Source organism: Sprattus sprattus, assembly GCF_963457725.1.
Source record: "Sprattus sprattus genome assembly, chromosome: 3".
NCBI lineage: Eukaryota > Metazoa > Chordata > Actinopteri > Clupeiformes > Clupeidae > Sprattus > Sprattus sprattus.
The window spans coordinates 12022761-12049528 of record NC_137922.1 but is presented as its reverse complement, the minus strand read 5'-3'; the positions used below and the strand labels follow the sequence as shown (position 1 = coordinate 12049528).

Sequence of the window (26768 nt, the reverse complement as noted above, 5' to 3'; positions counted from 1 at the left end):
AGCTGCTCAGCAGCAGCAGTCCTAGCCCCCTCTGCCTGCAGCAAGAATGTCGTCCACGCCGCGGTCATTTGTAACATAATAAGTGTGAGTACAATGAGTGCAATGCAAGCCTACTTGGGGGGATGGGGTGGAGGACATGCGTGAGTGTGTGTGTGTGTGTGTGTGTGTTGTTGTGTGTGTGGTGGAGGAGGTGGGGAGTGCGGGCACAGCCTGTCTCCTTAAAGAGGATTTTTAAAGAGGCTTGATTAGAAAGTATAATGAATGAACCACCAAAAAGGAACCTGGTAAAGATGATCTCTCCAGAGACTGATGGAAAACAAATTAATGTGGCTTTTCAGATTTAATTATTATTTTTCTATTAGTCGTCCACGGCAAAAGGCGGCAGTGAGGGGGCTGCTTGTCAAGAGCAGAAGCCATGCTTACAGTTATAGATTCCCCCCCCCCTCTTTTTCTCAAACCCTGTCTTCTCTTTCTTTTATTTTCCTTCTCTCTCCCTCCTTTGGCTGATGTGTTACGGGGAATACAGATTGTAATCATCTCAAAAACGCCACACTCCCCCAAATCCATTAAAAAAAAAAAATTCCCAGAACCTCCGAGCGACACAAAAACTATTTAATTTACAATGACAGAAAATTCACTCTCCAAGAGAGAAAGATCATCTTCACAGAAATTGGTGGCCTAAGGTTTGTTTTTTAGCATAATTGAATTTAGGCGTTCTTGTTCCTCTTCACAATTTTTTTTTTTACAAAAGCTGCAAATAACTTCTACCAACAGAGAAGCCTCTCAGAATCAAGAGTTGGGAATTTTCAGATAAATCTAAAGCTAAGAATCACATTTATGTGGGACTTTCTTTTTCCTGAAAACACATCAGTGTCAGTCTCTGCAATTGTACAGGATGTTGACAATTAAGATTTGCTCCAAACACAGACTCAGGAAAAAGGCTTCGGTTAAGTGCTTGAGCTGTTTGTTCCTCTGTCAGCGTTGCTATTTGCATCCATAAATAAAAAATGCCCTTTAAATGTTTACATAATTCATACGTCTATAAATTGTTAATAATCCTGATGAGGACTGAGAGATATGGGGTGTTGATTATGGATCAAAGCCGGGATAATGAACAGATTCTGTTTCAATAGAGGTAGATGTTAATGTAAAGCTCTCGTTTCAAAGCAAGAGGACACATCCCCCAAAAGACCAAACTTTGGACCTGTTTTTCAAATTCCCTTGCTCTCTCTTGTCCTTTTGCCCTTTACAGGCTGTAGGTCGTCTAAATGATAATGTGAACTAGTATCAACAGGAGATTGTTCATTCTCTGTAACACTATGAGAAGTTACGCTTACGAGTCTTTTAGAAAGCTTTTTTAGATATCTTATTAGATAAGTTAACTTGGTCATTTCAGGAAAAGTATATGTATTCTGTCGTAGTGTCACCAGAATTATACATACTAATTAGTAGTGAAAATGTATGTCCTCTAAATGTCCCTTCTACAGTACAGTGCAGTGACCATTTGTACATGTGCTTTTGAATATACAGTAAGTTATGCACAAATGATGAAGGCTATAGCCTCAATGTTTAGGTATTTCAGAGCTACAAGCTGAAAGGGTTCACAGTAATAATGAGTAGTGTCTGTTGCTATCTGAGACCACTCATGTGATACGGGCCACACACCGTACAACGTCGCAAGGGCCCATGGGAGTCCATTGTTGTGATGAGGAATGTTTTGACCTTTGACCCTGCACACAAGGCTGGTCAGAGGAGGCGTGTCCATAATGGAAGCCCAGAGAAGCCCCCTTTACTGTGAGTCACTCTCTCATCCATCACACCCTCTGTCAAGCAGAGAATTTAAAATAAAAAAGCACGATAACACGGGCTACTCTGAGAGGGTGTAATGACAAGGATGAACAGGAGTTGACAGGATGACAGGATAGACATCAGCCCCCTTTTCATGCTCACACATGCATGTCTGCATTACGGCAGCTCCTCCACTCCACGTTAGACATGCAGATGCGCATACAGGACCCCAGATAATACACACGGAGCCAACGGTACACAGATTTAGATTCTCTCGCTCTCTCTAGCCCACACGCTAGGACGCACACACACAATCTAAAGCAGGAGTCATCATGCCTGCCAGGAAAGAAAGGAGGTCTGGAGTCATCCTTTTTTTGAAATGATGCATCTTCTCCAGTGAGATCATGGCACTGAGGCTGTAATCTAAAGAGAGACACACCGCATCATGCCTACTTCAGCATGCGCCATCAAGAACAAATCCCCCAAACTCTCTGCGTCAGTAAAAAGGCTACAGTGTTGAAAACACAGTGATTAACGGGTGGAAAAAAAGACAGAAAGAGCATATCAGCCCTGCATTTGTTTTTATTTTTCCACAGACCCTGAATACTAAATCAAGTCAATTTCCTTCCCCCCTTGCCTGTCTCTTAAGTGGCAAGGCTGGAGCTGTTCGATATCACACCACAATGGGAAGAGCTCTGCTAGAGGCACGGTCGGTTAAATGTTCACGTTTAGCCGTTGTAATTGTCATTTCTCCGCGCTCCCTTCAGCTATGATATATCAGTGGGAGCATCTTCTGGAGAGAGAGGGGGGAGAGGAAAAACATTAACGGGATTAATATGGAAGGAGCAGAGGTGGAATGCAGATTGAGTACTCGGGGAGATCAGTAAAATAGAATCTGTCAAGCAGACCTCGCAATATCTTCACAGGGGGGGGGGGAAAGATCGCAAGGGAGCAAAGAGAGAGAAAGAGTCGGAGATGGAGGGAGGGGGTAGAGGCGGGGGTGGGGGGAAAGGCAAGACCCCAGAACAGCAGATCACTTCTCTGAGATTAGCTTTCAACTTTGGTGCTTGCTACCATTTGTTAAGATAATTTCATTTAATAAGGCTTGTAAAAGAGTATTTAAATGATTGTACTGCCTACAGTGCAATGCACTAATGGAAACATTTAGCATAAATCCCTTTAAAATAATGCATTAACCAAAAGCCTTGAAGAATTATTCGAGAATTAGAGGCATGTGTATTTCTGATTTCCAACGCCTCCGACATAACATGGCAAATTATATCCCATTTCATTGGATACATTCTGCCGGTTTGCTTTATCGCGTGTGACATAGAAACTAACAACCCTGTCTTCACAGAATCTCCCTTCCCTATTACTAGACTAGGCATAGAGTAAACATACATTATTAAAATGCCTTGTGAGTGAGGGATGGCGTTCTATATTGCATCCTTTTTCTTTGTGGTTTAATGATTTAGTTTACTTTGATATACTGTGAATTTGTACATCTCAGTGTAAACACACAACGCATCTCAAAAGGCAAAAAAGCAGACAAGCGCTAGCTTGGTTTTTCCTCTAATTAAGAATGCAGCTGAATCCTCCTGAGAGTGACAATAAGCTTGGAGATCGACACTCTCCATTCATCTCCCCTAATGGCCAGTTTAGCTCTGGGGCATTCATGCTTTTTAAACCTTCCCTCTTTTTTTTTTCTCTCCTTCCATGGTAACAACAGTGACACTACCTTCTGGAGCGCTGGCAAGTGCAAATGCCCCAAATAGACATAACTGCAGGGCTAGGTGCCAAACACACAATCATCATTACTTGCTGATCAGCATTACATTCCCCTCCACTGGCTGTGGAAATCAGTTTGGAGTGGTTATGTCATTCCTGAGAGTAGGGAGAAGAGGTGGGCAGAGTGTCACTCAGGACACACTGAGGCTAGGAAAAGAATAGCAAACTCAAAAAGGTCTGGTGTCTGCCTGTAGTCACAGGAAGTTTTCTCTGGAAATGACTCCTGGACAAGAAGGGGAAACAGCCACAGAACACAAGGGCGTGCATTTCAGACCTGCCTTAAAATACCTCAAGGAGAGCCAACAGCAGAGGAGCACGCCTAATTATCACGTAACGCCAGACCACCCTAACTGACATCCAGTGACATCAAGTGTTGTGTGGGGCAGAAGGATCTAGGGAACAAAAAAAAAGACTGACTTGTAATCCAAAGCCCACACAATACGAGTGTAAACAGTGTTTATCTCCGGCATGAAACAGGCCTGTATCACAAGACTTGTGTATAATGTGTCTACACTGGGCGGCTAAAAATAACCCCAACTTGATCCTCAGTAGCCTCCAGACACGGGGCATGTTAATGGTGCTCATTGTTTTGGTCCCACTGTTGGGTATTTTCGGGTGCTCTCTCCTGGTGGAGCGAGGAGGAGAGAAACATGAGAGCTCAAAGCAGAACATGGGAAACTGATGCCCTACTAGTGAGCTACTCACGCCGACTAGCTGACATGAAGAGAAAGAAAACATTTGTGAGTTTATTTTTGTGTGTGTGTGTGTGTGTGTGTGCATAAGAAAGTGACAGAGAACCGAGGGAGGAATGGAATAGTGTGGAGAATAGAGTAGTATGTTTGTCTGAGACAGAGAGAGAGAATTAGTGTTTGTGTGTGGTGTGTTTGGTAATGTGTCAGAGAGAGACAGAGTGAGAGAGAGAGAATGAGAAAGAGAGATTAGTGTGGTATGAAATGGAGAGACAGAGAGAAAGAGAGAGAATGAAAGAGAGAGTAGTGTGGTATGAAATGGAGAGACAGAGAGAAAGAGAGAGAATGAAAGAGAGAGAAGTGTTGTATGAAATGGAGAGACAGAGAGAAAGAGAGAGAGAGAGAAGGAAAGAGTGAGAGAGTAGTGTGGTATGAAATGGAGAGACAGGGAGAGAATGAAAGAAAGAGAGAGTATGTGTGGTATGAAATAGAGAGACAGTGAGAGAGAGAATGAAAGAGAGAGAGTAGTGTGGTATGAAATGGAGAGACAGTGAGAGAGAGAGTAGTGTGGTATGAAATGGAGAGACAGAGAGACAGAGTGAGAATGAAAGAGAGAGAGAGAGAGTAGTGTGTTATGAAATGGACCTAAGGGCATTTGGCTGGCGGCTATAATGTTAGTGAGGTTATATGAAATAGATGTCATAAATATGTCATTACCATCGTGTTGAAGGGAGATGTTTGATCCCATTCAGGCATGTAGCTGCTCAGCTCTGGCATCATGTCTGCAAATACAGCTGTCAAGCAGTAAAATGCTTCTTTTATTCATATAGATATAAGTCTTTCCCCCCATAACCCACTGGTTAGCGATTCCTGGTCTATTTACTCTATTAAAAACAGCACTGAAAAAATTATATTCTCAACAGACTGTTATTATGAACTTTAATATTAGAATTAATGGACTATTAAATGCTCCATTGTGTGAAGATAAATATTGTTTGAGCAAGTGTTTTTCTGTTATGACAGCTCAGTGTATAGCATTGTAATGTATGAGTTTTGTTTACCTGTTTACGTATAAAAATAGCTTTTCAATTTATTTCTAAATAATTTGAGCCAAATGCCAGTCCTCATCAGTCCTTATTTGTGTGAAGGAGGCGTTGTCTGGAGTGATTAGTCCTTTCAGGTCACTGCTAAATGCACCAGGCTATGGGGATGTTCGCCGGAGCCTCCATGTTGTCTCAGCTAAAATAGGACATCACAGCCGTGATCATAATGGCCACATCTCATTTCCCCGGTGATGTGTGTGCGTGAGTGAGTGTGTGCTTGTGTGGTGTCTGTGTATGTGTCTGTGCGTGTGTGTGTGTGTGCGCGCCTGTGTGTGCGCGCCCGTGTGTGCGTGTGTGTGTGTGTGCGTGTGTGTGTGTGTGTGTGTGTGTCTGTGTGTGTGTGTGTGTGTGTGTGTGTGTGTGTGTGTGCATGTCTGTGTGTGTGTGTGTGTGCTGTGTGTGTGTGTGTGTGTGTGTGCGTGTGTCTGTGTGTGTGTGTGTGTCTGTGTGTGTGTCTGTGCGTGTGTGTGCATGTGTTCCTCAGAAATCATCCATCTCAGCGCACACACAGCGGAGTGCAGCAGGGAGGGAGGGGCTGACGGAGCCAATCACTCAAAAACGTTTTAGAGACAAAAGGGAGAGAGAGAGAGAGAGAGAGAGAGAGAGAGAGAGCGAGAGAGAGAAAGAGAGAGAGAGAGAGAAAAGACGAGGCAGAAAGGAAAACAAGAGCAATGGGCAGATGTGTAGATGCCCATGGATGTGTAAATAGAGGTTTATATAGCCCTATTTTTTTTGCCTTTTTCCGGTAAACCCCAGCATCAGTTCATGTAATTTTTTTTAGCGGTCACTGTAATCTGATTTGCCCTGTCTCAAACGCCCAGTGAAACACGTAGTGGCTCTCACAGAACGAGTCACAAAGCCTCATGTATTTTGTCTCTTGCCGCTCTCTGTATTTTCTCCGGTTACTGCACGCTGTGTTACTTACTGCCTGCTTAGATCATAACCCACAAACACACATATCCTCTCTGTGACTCTGAAATTTGAACAAAAAACCCCTTTCGACTCCCACCATTGGAGTGATTCACCAAAGGGCACTGATAGTGATATTGACATCTCAGGACACATACCCTTTTGTGTGTCTCTGACTAAGCCTGCATTGAAACGGCATCCTCTGAGATGCACATGTGACTTAAAGGGGACATTTTATAAACTTTTTTTTTTAAAGAATGAAAGGAACTGAGACATTTTGGAGGAGAAACCAAAGGGGGAGAGAGAGAGAGAAAAAAAAGCAGGCGGCGTGGGAAACGAGGGGTGCTGTGATGGTGGAAAAACAGAGAGAGGTCCCAGGGCATTCCTTTGTGATTACACACATCTGCGGAGGCCAGAAATTCTTTCGGCTGTGTCTGAGGGCCTTCTGACCTTCAGCACCAATGCTCAAACATTATTTATTTTATGTTCATAAATGTAAACAGAGAGAGAGAGAGAGAGAGAGAGAGAGAGAGAAAGAGGCTCTCTCAGATGTGTGGATTGCATTGAGCATTGCGTAGGCGTCTCCTTTCTGGGATTATATGTTTGTTTGTTTGTTTGTTTGTTTGTTCATTTTCAAATTCTCATCAAAGATGAGCATCAAGGAGGATACTATCCTTTTCAGGTAATGACAGGGCCACCCTTGTTGTGCTGCCCTTACATCATCCTCAATCACTGGTAGTTTAGTCATATAGGCTAACCCTGGCTGGGACAAACATACGGGCTCGAGGTGGCCTTGCAGAACAGCGCTCCGGCGCAAGACTGAAATAAACCCAACGTGTGCTAATTATTCAATGGCCCACACGGCAGAAGATGGGGGGGGGGATTAGGGAAGAGGAGACGAGAGGAGAGGAGGGGAGAGGAGGGGAGAGGAGAGGAGGGGAGATGATGCCACCTGAGACTGCCTTTAGAGGTGGGTGCGGTGTCCGTGCCTTTGCTGACCTCATCATTAGCAGGCCTTTGTTGCCACGTAATCTTGAAGATTAGGCGCAGCAGCATAATCTGAAGCTCAGATCTTTCTTCCCACTAGGCCTATTGGACCAGGCTGCATAGCTTTAGGATTGGTTTGTTTACCACTTGTCAAAGCAATACAGTAGCTTATGTCTTCAGGAGGACAATAGACATGTGATGTACACAGTGATTATACGTTATCTACAGTCCATACTTGTAATGCTCAGTTTTTCACTGAAAAAAAAAAAAACCTCAAACTTGTTCTGGATGGTTTTATAGATAAAATTCCCAATGTTCAATAATCACTGTGCTTAACTTATCTGGTAGCAAAGGAGGTGATTAGGTTCATTTTGATTCATTTGCATCTACTTTTAAATGCCACAAATGACTCTCTCTTGGGTCTATTATTGCTTTTGCTATTACTTTAATGTAAATGGCAAATAAAATCGAAATACAATATGCAATACGAAATACAATTTAACATCCGTGAATTAACATAAATGTTTTATGCATGAGAGTGTGTATATTAACAGTATCCTTTTGTTGATTTACTCCCTAATTAAAATAACTACAATACCTTTGATATTTATTATTAAAATTAATATCTAATTAGTGGTGTATCACAACTCTTTTAATTACCTCTATGACAAAATAAACAGCATGTTCCATAAATAAACTAAATAATGAAAAGACAATGCAGTCTGTCTGTGGAATTACTTGAAGACAGCTCACTAAAAGGTAAATCCTTGCGCCCTCTAGTGGTCAAATTAACGGATCACAACTTGAAAATAGGAATAATTGCAGGGAAGTTAGTAAATAACAAATCCCCAAACATCTTTACTGTTGATATAACTCTATGATGCTTACTTTCTGGAGTCGAATAATATAGAATGTCATTCAAAAAATTGAACTGAATCCTACCACAGCTCCATTTCATGAATCAACAGAACAGAAAAGAACAGATGTTTGGTTTAGCTTTTAGATATGCCACTGTACACTTTGGCCTATGTGTGAACTCTACACTCAAACTCAATAGGTGCATTGTATACCAGAAAAAAATACGATGTCCACTTACAGACACAGTTGCAGTATTTACTGTCTAGTAACATTAACACTCGTTGGGATATCAAGGTGAAAGCAAAAAGGGAGAAGGACAACGGTTATGATTACCTTTTCCCTCGTCCGAGTTGGACACCTGTGAAAGGAAGCATACAAAAGGTGAATTGGTAGGTCTGAATTACAGAGCCCTCAAGTGGAGTGGAGGGCCTCCCATTAGAAAAGGAGCTCCGCACAGTTATGTCTACAGACCCAGAATTTAGTGTTCTTGTATGGTGAGCACAGTGTTTGTGTTAATTTGCACACAGACTATATGGCTAGGAATATAGTCCCTAAAACTATAGGCCTACGATGTAAGGTTTAGCACTGTTTAAATGTTATACTTTACACACATAATACATAATACACATGGTGGATATGTAAATTGCTGCTATATATGACACAGTTGCTACATTCCAAATCCCCAGTGTAAACATGCAGCTTTACCGACCAAGCAACCTTACTGAACTACCGATATTCAAGTAGTTGAACTCACACAAACCTGTGCAAGGGTTAGCAGGCTGCCTTTGCGGTAAAGTTTTGTCAAAATAAAAGTCAGCTAAATAAAATGTCCTTTAGAAAATGTTATGCTTCAACACTTCGCAATTAGATATTCGTTAGTATTAAAAAAAAAATACATTTTGTTTGATGTATAAAATTACAACTAAAATAATGTCGATGTTATTTTGTATGTTTTGTCCTGCCCTCCCGCTTTTGGCTAACTACAGTCTAGCTGCAAGTAGGCTTGGTGGTTTCTCAATAGACCCAAAGCTCTGGAGTTTGCCGCTTCTGGTCATCCTGGACCTGTTCCTTAGTGGACTTGCATCGATACAGCGCACCCTCAATATGGCTGTATTCCAAACGACCTTAAGTAACAGGTATGTTTATGTTCGAGTAGCCTTCCATGGTGACTGTCTGTTTATCCCCAAAACTTGGTACAGTAATCAAGGACAGTTCAAGAACATTTGTTACCAATTTAGAGCTCTGCCCTCTAGCTAGCTAGACCAACACAACTACATGCATGGACTATGGGTGGGAACGGCAGGTGTTTGTCTGTTTTTTTTAATTTAAATTTTTTACATAAGGATCAAAATAATGTCAAAGATTATAACAAAACTAGTTACTTATCAAAATACACATAAGAAATTACTGCATACTATTGCTTTAAGAGGTACAGATTTGACTAAATCTTCAGTAAATTCTGGGCAGATATGTCACTTTATGTCACCACTGTCACTGCACTGACTCTCCTAACAAGCTCAGACAGTTTATGACATTGATTTATTTAAATTGGAGGATGAGATAATGATTTAGTTATTTATATGGTTTAGTGATTTAAATTAATTGAAATCTTTTTAGCATTTTAATGAGCTCTGAGGTATTTCTCATTGACACTCCACTTGAGTTTAACCAAAAACTACCACTTTTATTTTGATGAGTATAATGTTTGGTCTCTTTAAAACCCTTACGTATTTCCTGTTGGTGTATGATTGCACTGTAAATCACATGACCTTCTCTATATCAACACACAGACGCCATTAATTTTGAACGCAGTGAGACTGGAAATCAGAGGTGAGACAGTTCTTGTTCTATTTATGCGGAAGCACTGCTGAAGGGGTTGTTTTCGCCTACAGAAAGTGATCTAAACGAGAGGAAGTGAGGCTATATTTAAGAAAGTTTTTACACAATTTGGAGTCACACAGCATGCAGTTGTAGCTAGCACAAGGAAGATTTAAATGAATTCATGTTTAAGCTAGCTAGCACTGTATTGTCAACAAAAAGCTATGCAGCTAGTAGCTAACTGACCAGCTAGCTGTATTGCAAAGGCCCTGTTGTTCACCCTGTTACTTGGTTTAATATAATGCCTGGATAGCGGTACAGTTTTGATAACGTATTATGTTGGTTTACTATTATAGTGTACTCCGATGTCATGTCATTGTAGGCAGTGTTGACTGACATTAATAATCGAGTGCAGTCAGAAATGTTGCGTTACTGACCGTGCTAGGTGCCAATAGAGAAATGCTCTGTGTTCCTGATTTAGCGAACCAGCTTGTGTATCTTGAACAAATAAGCTGTGGGAGTTCGCTTGTACAGCAGTTTTCCGACTAATTCTAATGTGACATGTCAACACAAACAATATGATGAGGGCTGAACCACTTCGTCACGTCCAGACAGACATTTTGAAAGGTCATGAGGGTGTTGGAGCCTCGAAGCAAGTTTTCGAGTTAATGGAGGCGACTGACTGGGTTTCTGTCAGCGTCAAATACAGCGTCTGTTAGATTTTCCTCAGTTGCACAACCAGTCATTGTCATTGTCAGAGTCTAGCACTTGCGTGTGAGTTGTCAAACTGCACAATAACACCACCGTAAAATGTAGTCCTGTTTAACATTAAAGTTTTCACAAATGTGCTATGTCCAATTTCACTGTATGTTACACGTGCGGAAAAACCGGATGTTCCGATTCTGTTCGACGAAAATACTTGCTCAGCTGTGGGTTTGTGTGTGTGTGTGTGTGTTTATGGGCGCTGCTGCTACATATCATGTTTTGACATTTCATCGAAGTGCACACATGTAACTGACACAAAATGCCTTTGCAAGGCATTCGAAATGGCTTGGGTTCAGACTGTTTGCTGTTTGACCTATTGGGTCTTCTAGAAAGTTCACGAAATGGATGTGGTCACCCCCTTCTGAGAAACATCCAGAAACTTCTCTTAACAGCTGTGCAAAAGACCTGGTAGTGAAGAGACAGGCAGTCATTCCTTGTCTGCATATGGAAGCTTAAGTATGTTTTGTGCCTCAGGCATCAAAGATAGAAGCCGTTAAAAGGCCTCATGTAAGCACATTTTGCTAGTTGGGAATCTATTTTAGATCCACCATAATAGAGAGTGCAAAATGTACCCTGTATTTAGCTGGGTTACACTTAGCCTGTGTCTTGATGTGTTTCATACATGTGTAGACGTTGCTGGACAGGTACGTAAATCATAGCAGAGTGTACTGTAGTCCCAGCTGGAAATGATTTTTTCAGAATCTCCTCACGTGTTTTGCATGAACCAGGTCTGTGAGTTCATGGTCACTGGCAGGGTTGTAAAGAGAAGCAGTCAGAGTGTGGGTGTGTGTGCATATTTGCAAGTAAAAGCTGTTCTAACCCAGGAAGTCTTGGCTATAAGCCTGCGTGTGCGTGTGTGCGCATACTCTTGCACCCAGTGTTCACACCGTGCTGTGTCAGCTCTGTTGTGCAGATGTTTGGTTTCTGATTACGGTAAAAACAGATCTGCCATGTAGTCTGGCACGTTGTTATGACGACAGTGGCAATGCCTAACCATGTCCACAAAAAGTCAGTATCTATACTACACGAGACATCATGCAGCACAACTGAAGTAGCAAGTAGGTACGAGAGATGCTGTTTGACATTTTTGGCTTAAGAAGAGATTTTGGCTATGAGGAGAATTGGTTTGTATTTTAAAAAAAACTCTGGTCCATATTCAGTTAGATACAATTTCTCACCTTTTAGAGTCATGACTTGAAGTACATAGCCTTTTGACAGAGGAACAAGTCAACAGACTGTCGGTATTATCTTATCATGATAAGGAGGAGTCCAGCTAGCAAAGTTAGTATTGCACCAGTAGCCTATTCATTTTAGTATTATTATCAGTGGTGCTAGCCTTGTGTAAACGAGTTGAGCCGAAAGACGTTCCAGATCAGACATGTATTTTAACAGGGATTTACAAGTTCATAAATGTTTTACACTTTTATTGTAAGTTCACCTTTAATACTCAGAGCTCAGGATTAGTCAGTCATCAAACAGGCTTACTTGAGAAGTGCAGGCATGCATCCTAACCATCAAATGAGCTCTCAGTCAGTAGGTGGGCTCTGTAGCTGCCTAGAATGTGATTCATTTTCCCAGAACTATAAGGGTATTCTGATTCTGATGAATTCCAGTCTGTGGATTATTTCAACATATTTAGTCAGTTAATATAAAGCATTGCCATCATTAGCATATTGGCCTTTTGCTTAAAATCACATGGAGTCAAAGGCCTGTTTGAGACGAATACGATACATGCAGTACGCAGGAATAGGCTATTGTGCACCATTAACCTACTGTAAGTTTTAAAGCAGCTTTGCTATTGTACAAAAAAAATGTCTTTTGAACCTTCACATTTTTAGCCTTATTATAATTTTAAAAGCATTGTACAAATCAGGGAAAGTGTGGATTAGATTTTTGAGAGGGATTTCGGCATTCATTGTAATTGAGTTTGTATTGGTGTTGCTCAGATTTGCACTAACTTTGTCTGGACTAGGCCTATATCAGTGACTCGCCCTCTCTGGAAGCCCCAACACGTGAACATCTTGTTTCCCAAATGATTTAAGTCATCAGGTCAAGGTCTGCTGCAGCTTTAGGTTTGAGTCAAAACCATGGGATGCAACCTCAGGTCTGATTCCCTAGTGCATTTCCAGGAGATGTTGGTAACCCTGGATGAACCCTCTATTAACTGGTTGTGTTGTTTGCTGAAAAGGCTCAGTTGGTCCTCCTGAATCAGCACTGATGCGTTAGTTCAACAAAATTAAATGTGAAGTACTTTTTTGTGTTTACACTTATGTCCTTTGCAACTCTGCAATTATTATGGCTTAGTAGGCTATTCTGCGCTGTTAGGTGTTATAACTGATGTTAGTATTTTGCATTCAATTCTCAAAGACTATCTACCTGTACACACAAAATACTTGGCAGAAAGGAATGCTCATCCCAGTTGAAACGCAAGTGGCAGGAAGAGGTTTTTTGTTTGTTTCGTGGAGCATCTGTTCTCATGATAGCCGTTAGATTTTAGTGACAGTTTAGCTGAGGTGTTCCAAAAAAAATATCACTTCCATCAGCTTTTCCGTCCGTCTTGGCATTCTGAACCCCTAGTGTTTGCATAACCTTGATAGACATGCACTTTGCATCCTTGTCTTGCCTGTGAAACATTTCTCAAGATAATGTATCTCTTGTTTCTCCCTCTGCCTCTCCCCAGAGATGGATTCTAAGCCGCGCAGGCTACTACCCTTTGGGGGTTCCAGCTCATCAACCCTCTCCTCACCTTCAACCCTCTCCTCCTCTTCCTCCCTGGGTGCCGGCTCTCTCTATGGCAGGGGCAGCGTCCTTTCCAGCGAGCGATTCGGTCGGAGCTCCTCCAGCAAACTGGACTCGGACTACCAGGTAGTGTGTGCCCGTCTCACTTTTATACACACACACACACACACACACACGCACACACGCAAAGCACACATGAACTCTAATTGTGTCATACTGGATTCAAAATCTGTTGTGATATTCATTTTCACTTTGTAAATTTAGTTTGCATCTTGATTTGGTGCTTAATTGAACCCCTTAGCTCATTATTAAAGAAAATTAGCTTTGACTAATGGACGAAAACACTGGCTGAACTATTTACTGTACATTGGTGGAATGGAAAGCTTAAAGTCATTTCCTGCACGTTGGAGCAAGATGTCACCACTGCCTAGCATTGCAGATCTGCAGATGTGGTTCAGACCCTGTGAGGAGGTGTCCTCTGTACGGTGACTGATGTACAGTGCATTCATGATCACAGGTGGGAAAGTGCATATGCATATGAGTGTTTGCATTGTGCATAGAATCACACGTGCCTGGTGTCTCCATACGTTTTTTTAAAGGTGTGTACACTAGTCCGTGGGCTATGACTGTTGTGCCATCAAAAGACAACCTCACATATCTGGCCAATGCTGAACACCAATGTCTCTTATCTGTTGCTGACAAGTTACTCTTTATTTAGTGCCTCTAGAAAAAGCAACACCCAGCCAGCACTAACCTGGCGAGCTTAATTTTCCCACCACAGGCCATCTCCTCCTTCTTTAGCTTATGCTAGCACGCGAGGCTAGCCGCCACTGTGCTCAAGGGGAGGCTCTTCGTGTTACAGCGGCTTCATTAGCCAGCTCTTTTTATAGGCCGGCCCAGATTCCTGGCCCCGGCACATTTCACTCTGCCCGTCAAGGTCCCGTCTTGCTAAGATAAGGTTACTGTTGATGTGTGCAAGACTTGCTTTTGACTCTTGTGTGGGTGATTCAGATCCAAGAGTAGTTTTATGGCATCACGATGTGGTCACTGAGTTCATGTGTAATAATATTTCTGTGTTAGGGTCCTACTAACCGAATATTAATGTTGAATTTCCAAATAGTGGAATTTAATACATTGACTAAATCAATCAATTTCAGTCGTTGGTCTTGTCATTGTCATGCACACTTGTTCTGATGCCTCTGAGGGAACGTGAGTTAGGTTCGGGTTCCAACCGTGCATCTGTCTGGTGTGTCTGTAGTAGTCCAGCATGGAGTCACACTTTCCTTTGGCTCGCACTGAGTTCTCATTGGTTAACAACAGGTATTACAGGGGCTGCTGTTTCTGCTGCTCTGGTGATGGCCATATTTATCCCATGCAGTATTGCCAGATGGACGCAAACACAGACACGTGTTCTCTGTGCGTGTGCGTGTGCGTGTGCGTGTACGTGTGCGTGTGCGTGTGTGTGTGTGTGTGTGTGTGTGTGGGGTAATGTTTTAGAGCCCAGGGTTTGTCACAGGCTAATTCTAAATTTACATTACATCACAGAGTTTAATGAACGCTGTGTCAACATGCTTAATGTTATATTTCCAAACAGCGTCAGGCAGTGTGGTTCATATATCCTTTCATATTTTGCATAAAATGTCAAAATCCCTTTTACTTTCCTTAATTACATTTTTTTTTTTAAAACACGTTATCCTCATCTTTGCCTCTGTCACTCCTTTTCTGTCTGTCTTCCACACTCCTTCACAGTCCCCATCTCTCCCACAGTGTGTGTTTTCTGACTCTTTTCTCTCTTCGGTTTGTTTCCAGAGCTCCCGTTTCCTCAGTAGCTCCCGAGACTACAGCTCTCCAGAGAGCCGCCACTCAAGCTGGAAGCTCTCCTCCCCTCTCTCCTCCTCCGTGTCATGTGACCGCTCGTGGGCTGATTCCTCCTTGGGGAGCAGCAGGAGCAAGCTGGTGAGGCCTACAACGCCTCCAAAATGGTCGACTAGGCCCTCTTACCTAAAGGTTAAAAATGATGCATACACAAGCGAGCAGCCACCGGTGCTGCTCTGTGTCTCTGTGTGTGTGTGTGTGTGTGTGTGTGTGTGTGTGTGTGTGTGTGTGTTTGTGTGTCTCGACACATCCAAAGCTACACCCTTCCACCATACATTCAATTAACTCCTAGCTAGATGAGTGACTGCCTGTGCGTCTCCAGTTGTGTATGCGTGCCACATTTCAAATGGAAACTACACCCCACTTCTCAACCCATTATTTCTGTGCCAATCACTTCAAAATGTTACACTGTGAATGTTTCATTAGCCAATACGGCTTATTTCCTTCTGTTGCAGTTACAATACACACACACACACACACACACACACACACACACACACACACATATAAATTTCACACCTATGAGCCAGTAAAAACCAATGTGTGTGTGTCTGTGTGTGTGTGTTTCACCACTTTTAAAAAGACAAACTACCCACTACCAGGTCATACTTGTGTGACCCATTACATTTTGGGTTGAGTGTGTTCACTGCCCTTTTAATGTATTTATTTGAGAATGAAACCGGCATCTGCTTTGGAAAAGTGCAGATGTCTCTAGTGGCTGTTGATCCACTCCGTCATCTGTGCCAAACACATTGGAAGTGCACACTGTAGGTTTTGCATTGGCCAGTATGGTAATCATTTCCTTTTTGTGCAGTCACACTTGCACAACATTGATTAATGTTTGTGTGCGTGTGCGTGTGCGTGTGCGTGTGCGTGTGCGTGTGCGCGTGCAGGCAGGCAGGCAGGCAGGCAAACCCCATATAAGGTTTAAAGACCTTTTCTTTTTTTTTTTTTTTTACTTCTTTCCACCCACTCAGGCTTATTTTATGAACTAACACAGTTTTAAAAAATCCAGTGGCAAAAACCTGTCCAGCAGTGGTTATTGGCTAGGTCACTCTTAAACAGAGGCGTTGGAAGGGGAAACACATGTATTTAAAGGCACATTATGCAAAGGCACATTTACCGTTGAGGCATGTTTTTGGAGGTAGCTAGTTTTTATGATGACCTCATTGATTTGATGGCATCTGGTCTCAAGTGTCGGATGGGCTGCGTGTGTTCCCTAGTTACCTAGACTCGCAGTGTAGTTTTGTGGTCCTTATAAACAAGTCCACAAACCTGTGAAATTAAGAACTATCTTAACAGCGCAGCGCGGCCAAATATATCACCTAAATAAGTTAACTACTTGCTTTTGCTTTAACAGTTTGGTGGTCTTAGGAGACCTGGGAGCCCCATCCAGATCATCTCTAGATCTTATCCCTACATTACCTCATTACTGGCATTACCTCATCTAATGGGCTCACAGGGCATGAGTCAGGGTTTGTTTCTCCAGATTGCGTCCTCTGGTCTTCCACGACACCACTCCATATGTTCCAGCAGGCCTGGAAGCTGTGACATAACCAGCGATCATCTTTTCTCCTCCTAGTCACCCGTGACTGATGTCATGAGCAGAGCTGACAGAACTAGAATGACCACACTGGTATTCAGCCTGATGGAAAATAAGCTATATGCACAAAGGGAATTAATCCTCAGGCTTTTTTCAAACTGCCAGAAGTGTATGTATATAAATAATAAGATGCAGAGCAGGAGGAATAATATTTTGACTGCTACGCTATGATGTTACACTCTTACACTTTTTAAGGTTTTCAGGGTTTTTTTTTTTTCTCAAGTGTCTTGACACTTTTTCCAAGTTGTTCAATTTAATTACATTTTTACACCCCACTGGAAATAGTGACTACATGTGATTGGATTGGGGAGTTCAGTGTTTGGGGATTGGGAGTGATTGGACATGCATGCCTAAGTCATGGTGATTTTTCTTTTCCCCTTGTTTTGACAGACGGATACGGAGAGGAGACTGGGCTCCTACACAGGCCTCCTCAGCTCCACTCAGGACAGCGAGTCCAAACGTGCCAAGCTCTCCTACACCAACCGAGCCACCTACGGCAGAACCCCAGGCAGCTCCACCACCAGCAGCACCTACTCCTCCCTAAACAGCGCCGCAGGTAGCCTCCAGCCTGCCATAGTCTTCACCTAATAGCATAAGTTGCCACTTTTCACTGACCAGAAACTAAGATATTGCTGTACGCAAGTTAATACAAACATGGGAATGTTTTTGTAATAGCGGTCCCTGGAAATGAGACTGAAAAACCATAGACATTTCAAGGAAAATAAGAGAGGGTGGTCACCCTAACAAACATTGGTCTGCCAAAAGAAGAGTGCTGTGGTGATTCTGTTTCCAGGGTGTGCTTAGAATTAGTCAAAGATGACATCAGACGTTTGACATTAGTGTGTGTGTGTGTGTGTGTGTGTGTGTGTGTGTGTGTGTATGATCACCCAAATGTCAACACAAAATGTTCTCATCTTATGGTAAAAGCATAGAGCCGGAATAACCTGATATTTTTGTATCGACTTGTATTTCTCTTCAACACGCAGGGGAATAACAAAGTGAACTTGTGTTTAGATATGCCGTGGAAGAGCCTCAGCCCTCTGTCCCGATCGTCCTCGTCCTCGTCCACCTCCTCCAGCTCGTCCTCGTCCTCTGAGGGGCTGTGGGCACGCAGGGAGCTGGACAAGAGGGGAACCACAGGCCTCAGTGGCCTCAGCAGCCTAGGAGAGCGCAGCTCCACATACAGCTCCTCTCTGTGTGGGTGTCACACGCAGACACACAGACACACAGACACACAGACACACAGACACACAGACACACAGACACACAGACACACAGACACACAGACACACAGACACACAGACACACAGACACACAGACACACAGACACACAGACACACAGACACACAGACACACAGACACACAGACACACAGACACACAGACACACACACAGAGACACACACACAGACACACACAGACACCGGACCTGTCCTGCAGTTGATCTACTTACACACATTCACAGAGTTGATCTTTATCTCATGTACACTTGCATGCTTGTACACACCAACTCCGTACACACCAACTCCTTCCACACACACACACACACTCACACCACCTCTTCTTTGTTTGCTATTGCTGCCACTGTAGTGCCAAAGGTAACCTGTCTGTGTGTCTGTGTGTCTGTGTGTCTGTGTGTCTGTGTGTCTGTGTGTCTGTGTGTCTGTGTGTCTGTGTCTGTCTCTGTGTCTCTGTGTGTCTGTCTCTGTGTGTCTGTGTGTCTGTGTCTGTGTGTCTGTGTGTCTGTGTCTGTGTGTCTGTGTCTGTGTCTGTGTGTCTGTGTGTCTGTGTGTCTGTGTGTCTGTGTGTCTGTGTGTCTGTGTGTCTGTGTCTGTGTGTCTGTGTGTCTGTGTGTCTGTGTGTCTGTGTGTCTGTGTGTCTGTGTCTGTGTGTCTGTGTCTCTGTGTCTCTGTGTGTCTGTGTCTGTGTGTCTGTGTGTCTGTGTGTCTGTGTCTGTGTCTGTGTCTGTGTCTCTGTGTGTCTGTGTGTCTGTGTGTCTGTGTGTCTGTGTGTCTGTGTGTCTGTGTGTCTGTGTGTCTGTGTGTCTGTGTGTGTGTGTCTGTGTGTCTGTGTGTCTGTGTGTCTGTGTGTCTGTGTGTCTGTGTGTCTGTGTGTCTGTGTGTCTGTGTGTCTGTGTCTCTGTGTGTCTGTGTGTGTGTGTGTGTCTGTCTTCCCTCCAGACCGCCCCGAGCGCCTGACCTCCACCTATGCTCAGGGTGCTCGCCCCAAAGAGAGCCTCAGCTCCTCCACCCGTCGGGAGCTGAACTCTAGCCGCCACCTCCTCTCCTCCCCCACCTCCAGCACCTCGTCCTCCTCCTCCGACTACCTCTCCCCATCACCAGCTCGCGCCTCCCTCTCCTCCACCTCCGACCGCCTCGCCTCCTCCTCCATCACCGCTTCCTCCTCCCGTGCCCGCTCCTCCCTCGCTGACCCCTCCCGCCTCTCCTCCTGGAGCTCCACCCCTTACACGCCCCTCTCCCAGCGCCGCTCCAGCCCCCCGCCCTCCAGCCCCGCCCCCGCCCCCTCCGAGCCGGCCAGCAGCCAACCGGACGGCAGGCGCTCCACCCGCCACCTCCTGTCCCGCCTCTTCTCTCGCCGCTCCAGCCAGGACTCCGCCTCCACCCCCGCGCCCCCTCCACCCCCCGCCCCCAGGCTCCCTGTCCCCACCCCCGAGCCCCCGGTCGTCGCCGCCGCCCCCCGCCCCCGCCAGCCTGAGCAGCAGGAAGAAGCCGCGGTGGTGCCGGACCCGGTCCAGTCGGCCTTCGCCATGCTGCGCCGCCGGAGGCAGGAGTTGTCCCCGGTGCGGGAGCCGCGCAGTCGGGCCCCTGTTGGCCAGCAGCAAACGTCCCCAGAGTTCTGGAGGAGTCAGGTGGCAGCCGCAGCAGCGACGGCCTCAGGAAGAGGAGGAGGAGGAGGAGGAGGTGCAGCAGCCACAGCAGCCACAACAACAGCAGCAGCAGCAGGAAGTGGAGGAGGAGGAGGAGGTGGGAGCTCGTGGCTCTCCTCTTCCCTACGGAACCGCTGCACGCCCCTCTTCTCCCGGCGCCGCCGAGAAGGACGAGATGAGACGGCCGCACGCACCGAGCCCCCGCACGTCAGCCCCGACGCCCCGCGCTCACAGCTGGAGGAGGAGGACGAGGATGACGACGACGAGGATGACGACGACGAGGAGGACGAGTCTGAAGGAGCGGCAGGGTCCTCTTCCACAGGACCTTTAGGCCTGTCAGCAGCTCAACTACAAGATGCCGCGCGATTGGCTGGTCTTGGCCATGGCCACACCTTCTCACGGATGCTCTCCAACCCGCTGCTCCGCATGCCCGAGCACATGATGCTGGGGGTGGGCGGGACTGGTGGGAGGGGCCAGCCTGACGGACAGGAGAAGGAGAAGGAGAAGCCGGTGTCCTCTAGGGACCCAGAGAGGCTGCGGAAGCTCCAGGAGAGGTGAGGGGACCGGTGGTCAGTCACATGCTACGTACATACGTACTGTGTGTGTCAAGTCCAGATGTGTGTGTCAAGTCCAGATGTGTGTGTCAAGCACAAATTTGCTATTGACTGCAAAGGCAATAGGGCTGTGTCTGTCTGTCTGTCTGTCTGTCTGTCTGTCTGTCTCTCTTTCTTTTGTTTATTTCTAGTGGCCTGGAGCTCATCACCAGTTCCTTGGTTTAATAGTTGGATTTCTGCAAAGGCAATAGGGCTGTGTCTGTCTGTCTGTCTCTCTCTTTCTCTCTTTCTTTTGTTTATTTCTAGTGGTCTGGAGCTCATCACCAGTTCCTTGGTTTAATAGTTGGGATAGGAAATCCAGGAACCACTTTCAGGGCCTTGTAATTTGGCCACTTAACAACACATGGTGTTGATTTCCTCTTAGTTAAAACACTTTGCTCCTTAACACTTAAGATATTCAGAAGGTTTGCAGACGAAGATGATGATGATGATGATGATCTAAATGCTTCCTTCTCTGTCCTCCCTGCAGCCTGCTGTTGGAGGACTCTGATGAGGAGGAGGGGGACCGCTGCCGCATCTGTCAGATGGGGGAGGACTCCAGCTCCAGCTCCAACCCCCTGATCGAGCCGTGCCGCTGCACAGGCAGCCTGCAGTACGTGCATCAGGACTGCATCAAGAAGTGGCTCCTGTCCAAAATCAGCTCTGGTACGGAGCAACACACACACACACACACACACACACACACACACACACACACACACAGTTCAGTTGCTCCACCCTTCTTTATGGCAATCGCGTGCATGTTCTATATAAATACCTTTGACAATAGCTAGATATTCCTGTATAAGTGGCACAAGTTACAAAAATTCACCAGAATGTTTTGTTACGTTGATCGGTCCATTGTAAAGCCCTGCAGATTGTGGATGTGAATAACAACATTTTGGTTATGAAGAACAAACTTTGTGCTCTAAAATGTAAGGAGAACGACAGAGAATAATGTTTTTTTTTGTCCTCATCAGGGACGAACCTTGATGCCATCACCACATGCGAGCTGTGTAAGGAGAAGCTGCATCTGAATATAGACAACTTCGACATCAATGAGCTCTACAGGTCCCACGAACGGGTGAGAAACACACCTGCAGCAGCGCTGGCAGTGCACACGTCCTCCATAGTTTAGCTTTGCCTTAACAGCACATAGCAAAGTAGCCATCATAGCCAACAAAACAACTGGACAGGTTCTCTTGAGTGTGTTGTTCTTTATTGACCGTGTGCGTGTGCGTGTGCGCGTGTGCGTGTGTGTGTGTGTGTTTCAGTCGGAGTATGAGTTCATCAGCTGCGGTTTGTACCTGGTGGTGCTGCTCCACCTGTGTGAGCAGAGGTTTTCTGACGTGTTGGGCGCTGCCAACGAGGCGGGGGTGAGTGCCAGTCCTTCCCCTCTGTCTTTTGTCTCCTCTGCCACATCCTGTTTGGCTTGGCCTCAGATCTCAGTAAAGTTTCAACTCAGCCTGACCAGCTCCTTTTGCGTATATTAAACCCATATAACACCAAAGCTGTGACCAATGTGTATTTATGTTGAACTCCATTTCCCCCCCCCCCCCCCTTTGAAACATAAAAAAAAACATTCTCCCCCTCTCTCGCTCAGTTTTTCAACTTGGCGAGAACGCTTCACGAACACATGGACAATCTTGAAAGTACGTTGGAATGATGCCTTATATTTCATTTATTTGTTTTTGGTCCGCCATTAACTTGAATTTTTAAACTATGGCGTCGTCATTGATGACTGCACTATAAGACCTAACACTGCCATAGTTTGCTAAACCACTCCTCATTATTTTTAAATGTGGTTCCTTAAAAATATCTATATGGGGGGGGGGGGGGGGGGGGGGAGTGTGTAAGTAAAACGTACTCTTATTTGACTTGGGGATTTGAAGGAGTGAGTGGATGAAGGCATTCATTGCCCAGAAATCTGTAGGTTCTGTCATGGTTATTTGACAACAGTATTATGTGGCTCATGAGTACTACTGGTTTAACAGCAGGCTGTACGAATAAGCAAATCCTGGAAGTCCTGGCACAGACTTATGCTCCTCTGAATCTAGGAATTTCACCTGTGGGCAAGGCATGGGTGTGTGCGAGGAAGGCATAGCTGGAATATTCTAGATGATCAGCGCTTAATTGGACTGGCAGGGCATGTCAAGATTGCCATATCAGTACCTGGAGGTGTTTCATTCACAAACTGCTTTGATGCGTGAAAAAACGTAATAGGTTAAAGGTTAAAGGTGGGGAGGGTCCTGGTGTTGTTGATATAAAGTAAGATGTTTGATTACATTGTACGCTGATATTTTTTTTTCTCTCAACGTTTTCTTCCTTTCTTTCTTTCTTTCTTTCTTTCTTTCTTTCTTTCTTTCTTTCTTTCTTTCCTTCTCTCAGGTTCATACACTGAGTCAGATGAAGAGGAGGTGCGGGACACCCGTCCGTCCATCGACTTCTGCGACCTGGATGATGATGATGACGATGAGGAAGAGGAGGAGTACTGATCAAAGGGAGAAGCCAGGGAGTGACCTGACGGGAGCAGCAGGGAGGGGCGCCGTTCAGAGGTTCTCCTCCCACTCTCCTGTCCTCTCCTCTACCATCTCTCTGGGCTCGTCCAGCCTCGGCCTGCCTTTGTACCTTGGATAAGGCCCAGCGAGCCGCCACCATGCCAAGAACAGGGGAGAAACAGTTGCTTTTTCTGCCTTACAAACACGAGAGAATAAAAAGTAACAAAAGAAGTTTGTTTGGATAGTTATCCCCCCCCCTTCCTCTTAGTTTGTTAAATCACTGTATCCAACAGTTCCTCTGGAGAAAACACTCTGCCTTTTTTTCTTTTCTTGTGTCTCTCCATGCAGTTTTTCCACAACGATCATAGTTTTGCTTGTCCACTCCCTCACTCACTCACCAGTAGTTCTGTCACAGGGGGTTAGGCAGACTCATCAATCTTGTATCTTTGTTTCTCATTTTATGCGTGTGAGGTGTTCTGTTCACATATGCCTTGGGATGTGATGTGTCAAGGCCTTTGGATGCGCTGCACCCCACTGACTGGGGTTGTCATTTTTGAACGAATGATTCTCTCTTGAGCGCCCTACATTTTCATTGATGCCTGGCTCATACACATGGGGGTGTGTGTCTGTGTGTCTGTGTGTCTGTGTGTCTGTGTGTCTGTCTGTCTGTCTGTCTGTCTGTCTGTCTGTCTGTCGTGTGTGTGTGTGTGGCAGTCAGAAAGAACTGCAATGCATATTCCTTTTGAACACCTCCTTTGTCTGTATGAAAAACCATAGGGGTTGTTTTTTGAGGTGAATCTCTTGCATTTAATGTGAAACAGAGCTAATGTGACTTCAATTTTTTTGTTTGTTATGTTTTGTTTTAAATTTTTTGTTGCGTCCTGTCTGTGTTTTGTGTTTTAAGAACAAAAAAAAGGTAATGTAAGTTTTGCTCTGCTTACTGTTGATTTCCTGGTTAAATTCCTAAAATAAAGCTTTCAAGTGATTGAGAGTCTCTTGTCCTGTGGTGGCGTCACAGAGGGATCGGTCACCTTCAAACCCGACAGCGCTGGAACGAAAATAGTCTGTTTCAAGCAGTATCAGTATAGTGCGTTTTGTTTTGGGGTATTATTATTATATATATTTTTAGACTTTCTGTGTACACTAGAATTTGTTGTGTATCAGGACGTGCTGAATTTCTGGCCGGTAATTCATTTGAGCAATTGGTGCAGGACACATGATGATGGTCCACTATGAGGGAGAAGGCCCTATTGTCAGCTCTGTCTCTTTGGAGGCCGTGTGCAGAGGGGAGGCCTTTAGAGGTACCTCTGAAAGGGAGGGGGAGGTTGTTTGTATGGCTATTGAGTTTCAGATCAGCTAACCGCTGCCAAAAATCGCTGACTGTACTTTTTAACCCTTGAATGTTTATTGCTTTCTGATACAACAGCAATCTGTAGTCAGCAAACCCAAGGCCACCACATCCAAGAAGAAATTATGCAGTATACAGCCACCCTTACATACAGCTTAACCTTTTTTTTCTGAACTACATCATAGGGTAATGTGGACACACTACACCCTGTTGTGTTTAAGGTAAAGTATGTATTTAGACGAGCATCTTAACTGCCGTTAATGCCAGGAATACTTCATGGTCATTCCTCCCATTATTTCTGTAGTCTTCCCATTCCCATTCTTTCTATCATGTCTTCAGAATAGTTTGAAGTGTAGAATACGACGCCTGTATAACCCAGGGGTCAGGGCACACCTTTGCCAGCCTTGCTTGCCTGAAGGAGTTTTAATGAGTTGATGAGGACATGATTTTAATATTCAAAAACCGCACTGGTGACCTAGGAGGTGCAACCACGGATGACTCAGTCAAGGACACACACACACACACGCATACAGGTACACAGACACACACACACATACACACACACACACACACGCTGGATGGATTCGTCTCTACCAACGTTAAGCAGAGATGCCTACCTTTACATGTAGAAAAGGGGTGACACCCACTAATTTATTGCAAATCATAACAGTAATGATTAAAGGTTAGCCCTTTGTCAAGCCCTCGATAGAAACATTATTTTTTGCCAAATTTGTATTAAAAAAGATAAACATTTTAAAAGAACTTGCATTACACACCAACAGTGTCGACAGATCTTCTGTAGGAACTGTGCCTAAGCAATATGTTTAAATGTTTATTAAAAAAAAAAAGACCAGTAAAAAAAAGAAATCACAGCTGCATAGTAATTTACATATAAAAAGCAGCGACGAAACAGGGAAGGGTTTTTAAAGTGCTCAAATTCTCAGTAGTTTGAGTGCAAGGAAGAGGAAGGCTGAGGTCTTCCATTTGGTGACTTTGCACCATACATCTAAACACAGACTTAACCTACACCACACCTTATGGGAGTTATCAAGAGAAAAATAAATCAAATACTTCATAGCCTTTGGTAGACAAACTATTTCATCCAATCCCTTCCTTTCGGTAGCAATAATTACTGTGAGCATTTAGATTAATTAGTTAACATGGCGGGCATCTAGCCCTTTATCAGTGCATGACTACGAACCACACCTCAGCCCAGGCATCAAACCCACCTGAAGAGATGTCAATCTTTTTGAAGAAATTGAAAGAATCATCCACACAACTGTTGTAAACTCCTTGCTCTGTTAGCATCACAGTTTTGGTTGACTTTGGCTTCAACAAAAACACTGAATCAAAAAACCAAGCATTTACAAAGAAAAAGAAAGAAATCAAACCAACCAAAAGACAAAAGAAAATAGTCGGAGTGCAACTCAAGACCAAAAGAGGCTTCAAAAAGGAAAACAGCAACTACATTTTTTTTAACACCTTAGTTTGAAACACAGCATGCTAGTTTGAAGGTTAGGATTTACCACTCTCTGGATTCTCCTGTGGTTAAATACAAAATCATGTGCATATTTTTCAGCGATTCAAAACCCCCCAGAACACAGTCAGTGGTCAATCAAATCATATTTGCAAACAAATCAGGGGAAAACACCTCAAACACCTTACACAAGTCATTCACACGCCAATGGCAGTAGACCTGTGTGGAATCCATCCCCCTTGTTAAACAGAGATGTTCACAGGAATCTCCTTCTCACTCGGCAATAACAACCAGTGTCTACACATAACCAAAACATGGGTCAGCGGCCCAGTGACCCCACCAAGACCTGTAACATCTCACACCCATAGCCCCGCATCTGGTCTTATCACTTAACATCTTTTTAAGACAAGAAAAGTTAAAACATTTAAAAAAAACAGCACAATAAAATGAAACAAGTTTCTGAGAATATTACCTGAATCATAAGTACATCACCTGAAACAATATCCTGAACTTGAGTCAATATTTACACCATATGAGAATAACAACTCGTTTCCCCAGCACAACATAGGGAATGCATTTCTTGTTTTTATGGGGGTTATAGTAATAAATAATAGTATTTTTGCAGAGCGGGTGCGGTCCTTTGTTGATCTGTTGATTTCAGGAGCATGTTTATATATGCAGAAAGGCACAATGTCCCCCCCCCCCCCCCCCCCCCCAAATCCTCTTCATTTTGCAGAAGCGCAGTTACTCTGTGTCATTGATGATGCTTGTGCTGTCGACATCGTCAAAGCTGCGCTGGTAGCGGACGGCGCTGAAGAAGTGGTGACGGTTCTTCTTGTAGAGAATGTAGAGTGCAATGCCTAACAGGGCTGGGATCACGATTATGCAGAAGATTGCAGCTGGTGACATGCCACCTGACCCTACAGACGCACCAGACAAACACAAACACACACACACACACACACACACACACAAACACACACACTCACACACACACACACACACACGCACACAAACAACAGCGAATCAGTCTACGCTAGAATCG

General features: G+C 44.4%; 2 protein-coding genes across 5 annotated transcripts in view; one reads left to right on the top strand and one right to left on the bottom strand.

Annotated features, from left to right (window-relative positions):
- Positions 1-9926: 9926 nt before the first annotated feature.
- marchf7 (membrane-associated ring finger (C3HC4) 7) lies at positions 9927-23883 on the top strand. Of its 3 annotated transcripts, none has more exons than XM_080835721.1 (11): positions 9927-9952; positions 13386-13570; positions 15254-15400; positions 17313-17478; positions 17937-18119; positions 19101-20361; positions 20891-21066; positions 21381-21484; positions 21675-21776; positions 22004-22052; positions 22789-23883. In XM_080835721.1, the coding sequence occupies exons 2-11, from the start codon at positions 13388-13390 to the stop codon at positions 22893-22895; spliced, it is 2478 nt and encodes an 825-aa protein (XP_080691847.1). In that variant the 5' UTR covers positions 9927-9952; positions 13386-13387; the 3' UTR covers positions 22896-23883. The 3 variants fall into 3 exon arrangements, with proteins under 3 accessions (XP_080691847.1, XP_080691845.1, XP_080691846.1); XM_080835719.1 differs by having other exon boundaries at positions 15254-15451; XM_080835720.1 differs by lacking the exon at positions 9927-9952 and adding an exon at positions 9978-10036 and having other exon boundaries at positions 15254-15451.
- A 2575-nt stretch (positions 23884-26458) lies between these two features.
- The window catches only part of ly75 (lymphocyte antigen 75), a 30900-nt gene continuing 30590 nt past the window's right edge, over positions 26459-26768 (bottom strand). For both annotated transcript variants that reach the window (XM_080833902.1, XM_080833903.1), the window contains exon 35: positions 26459-26643. In XM_080833902.1, coding sequence (XP_080690028.1) covers positions 26468-26643 — 176 coding nt within the window. In that variant the 3' untranslated portion in view covers positions 26459-26467. The remainder of the gene's footprint in view (positions 26644-26768) is intronic.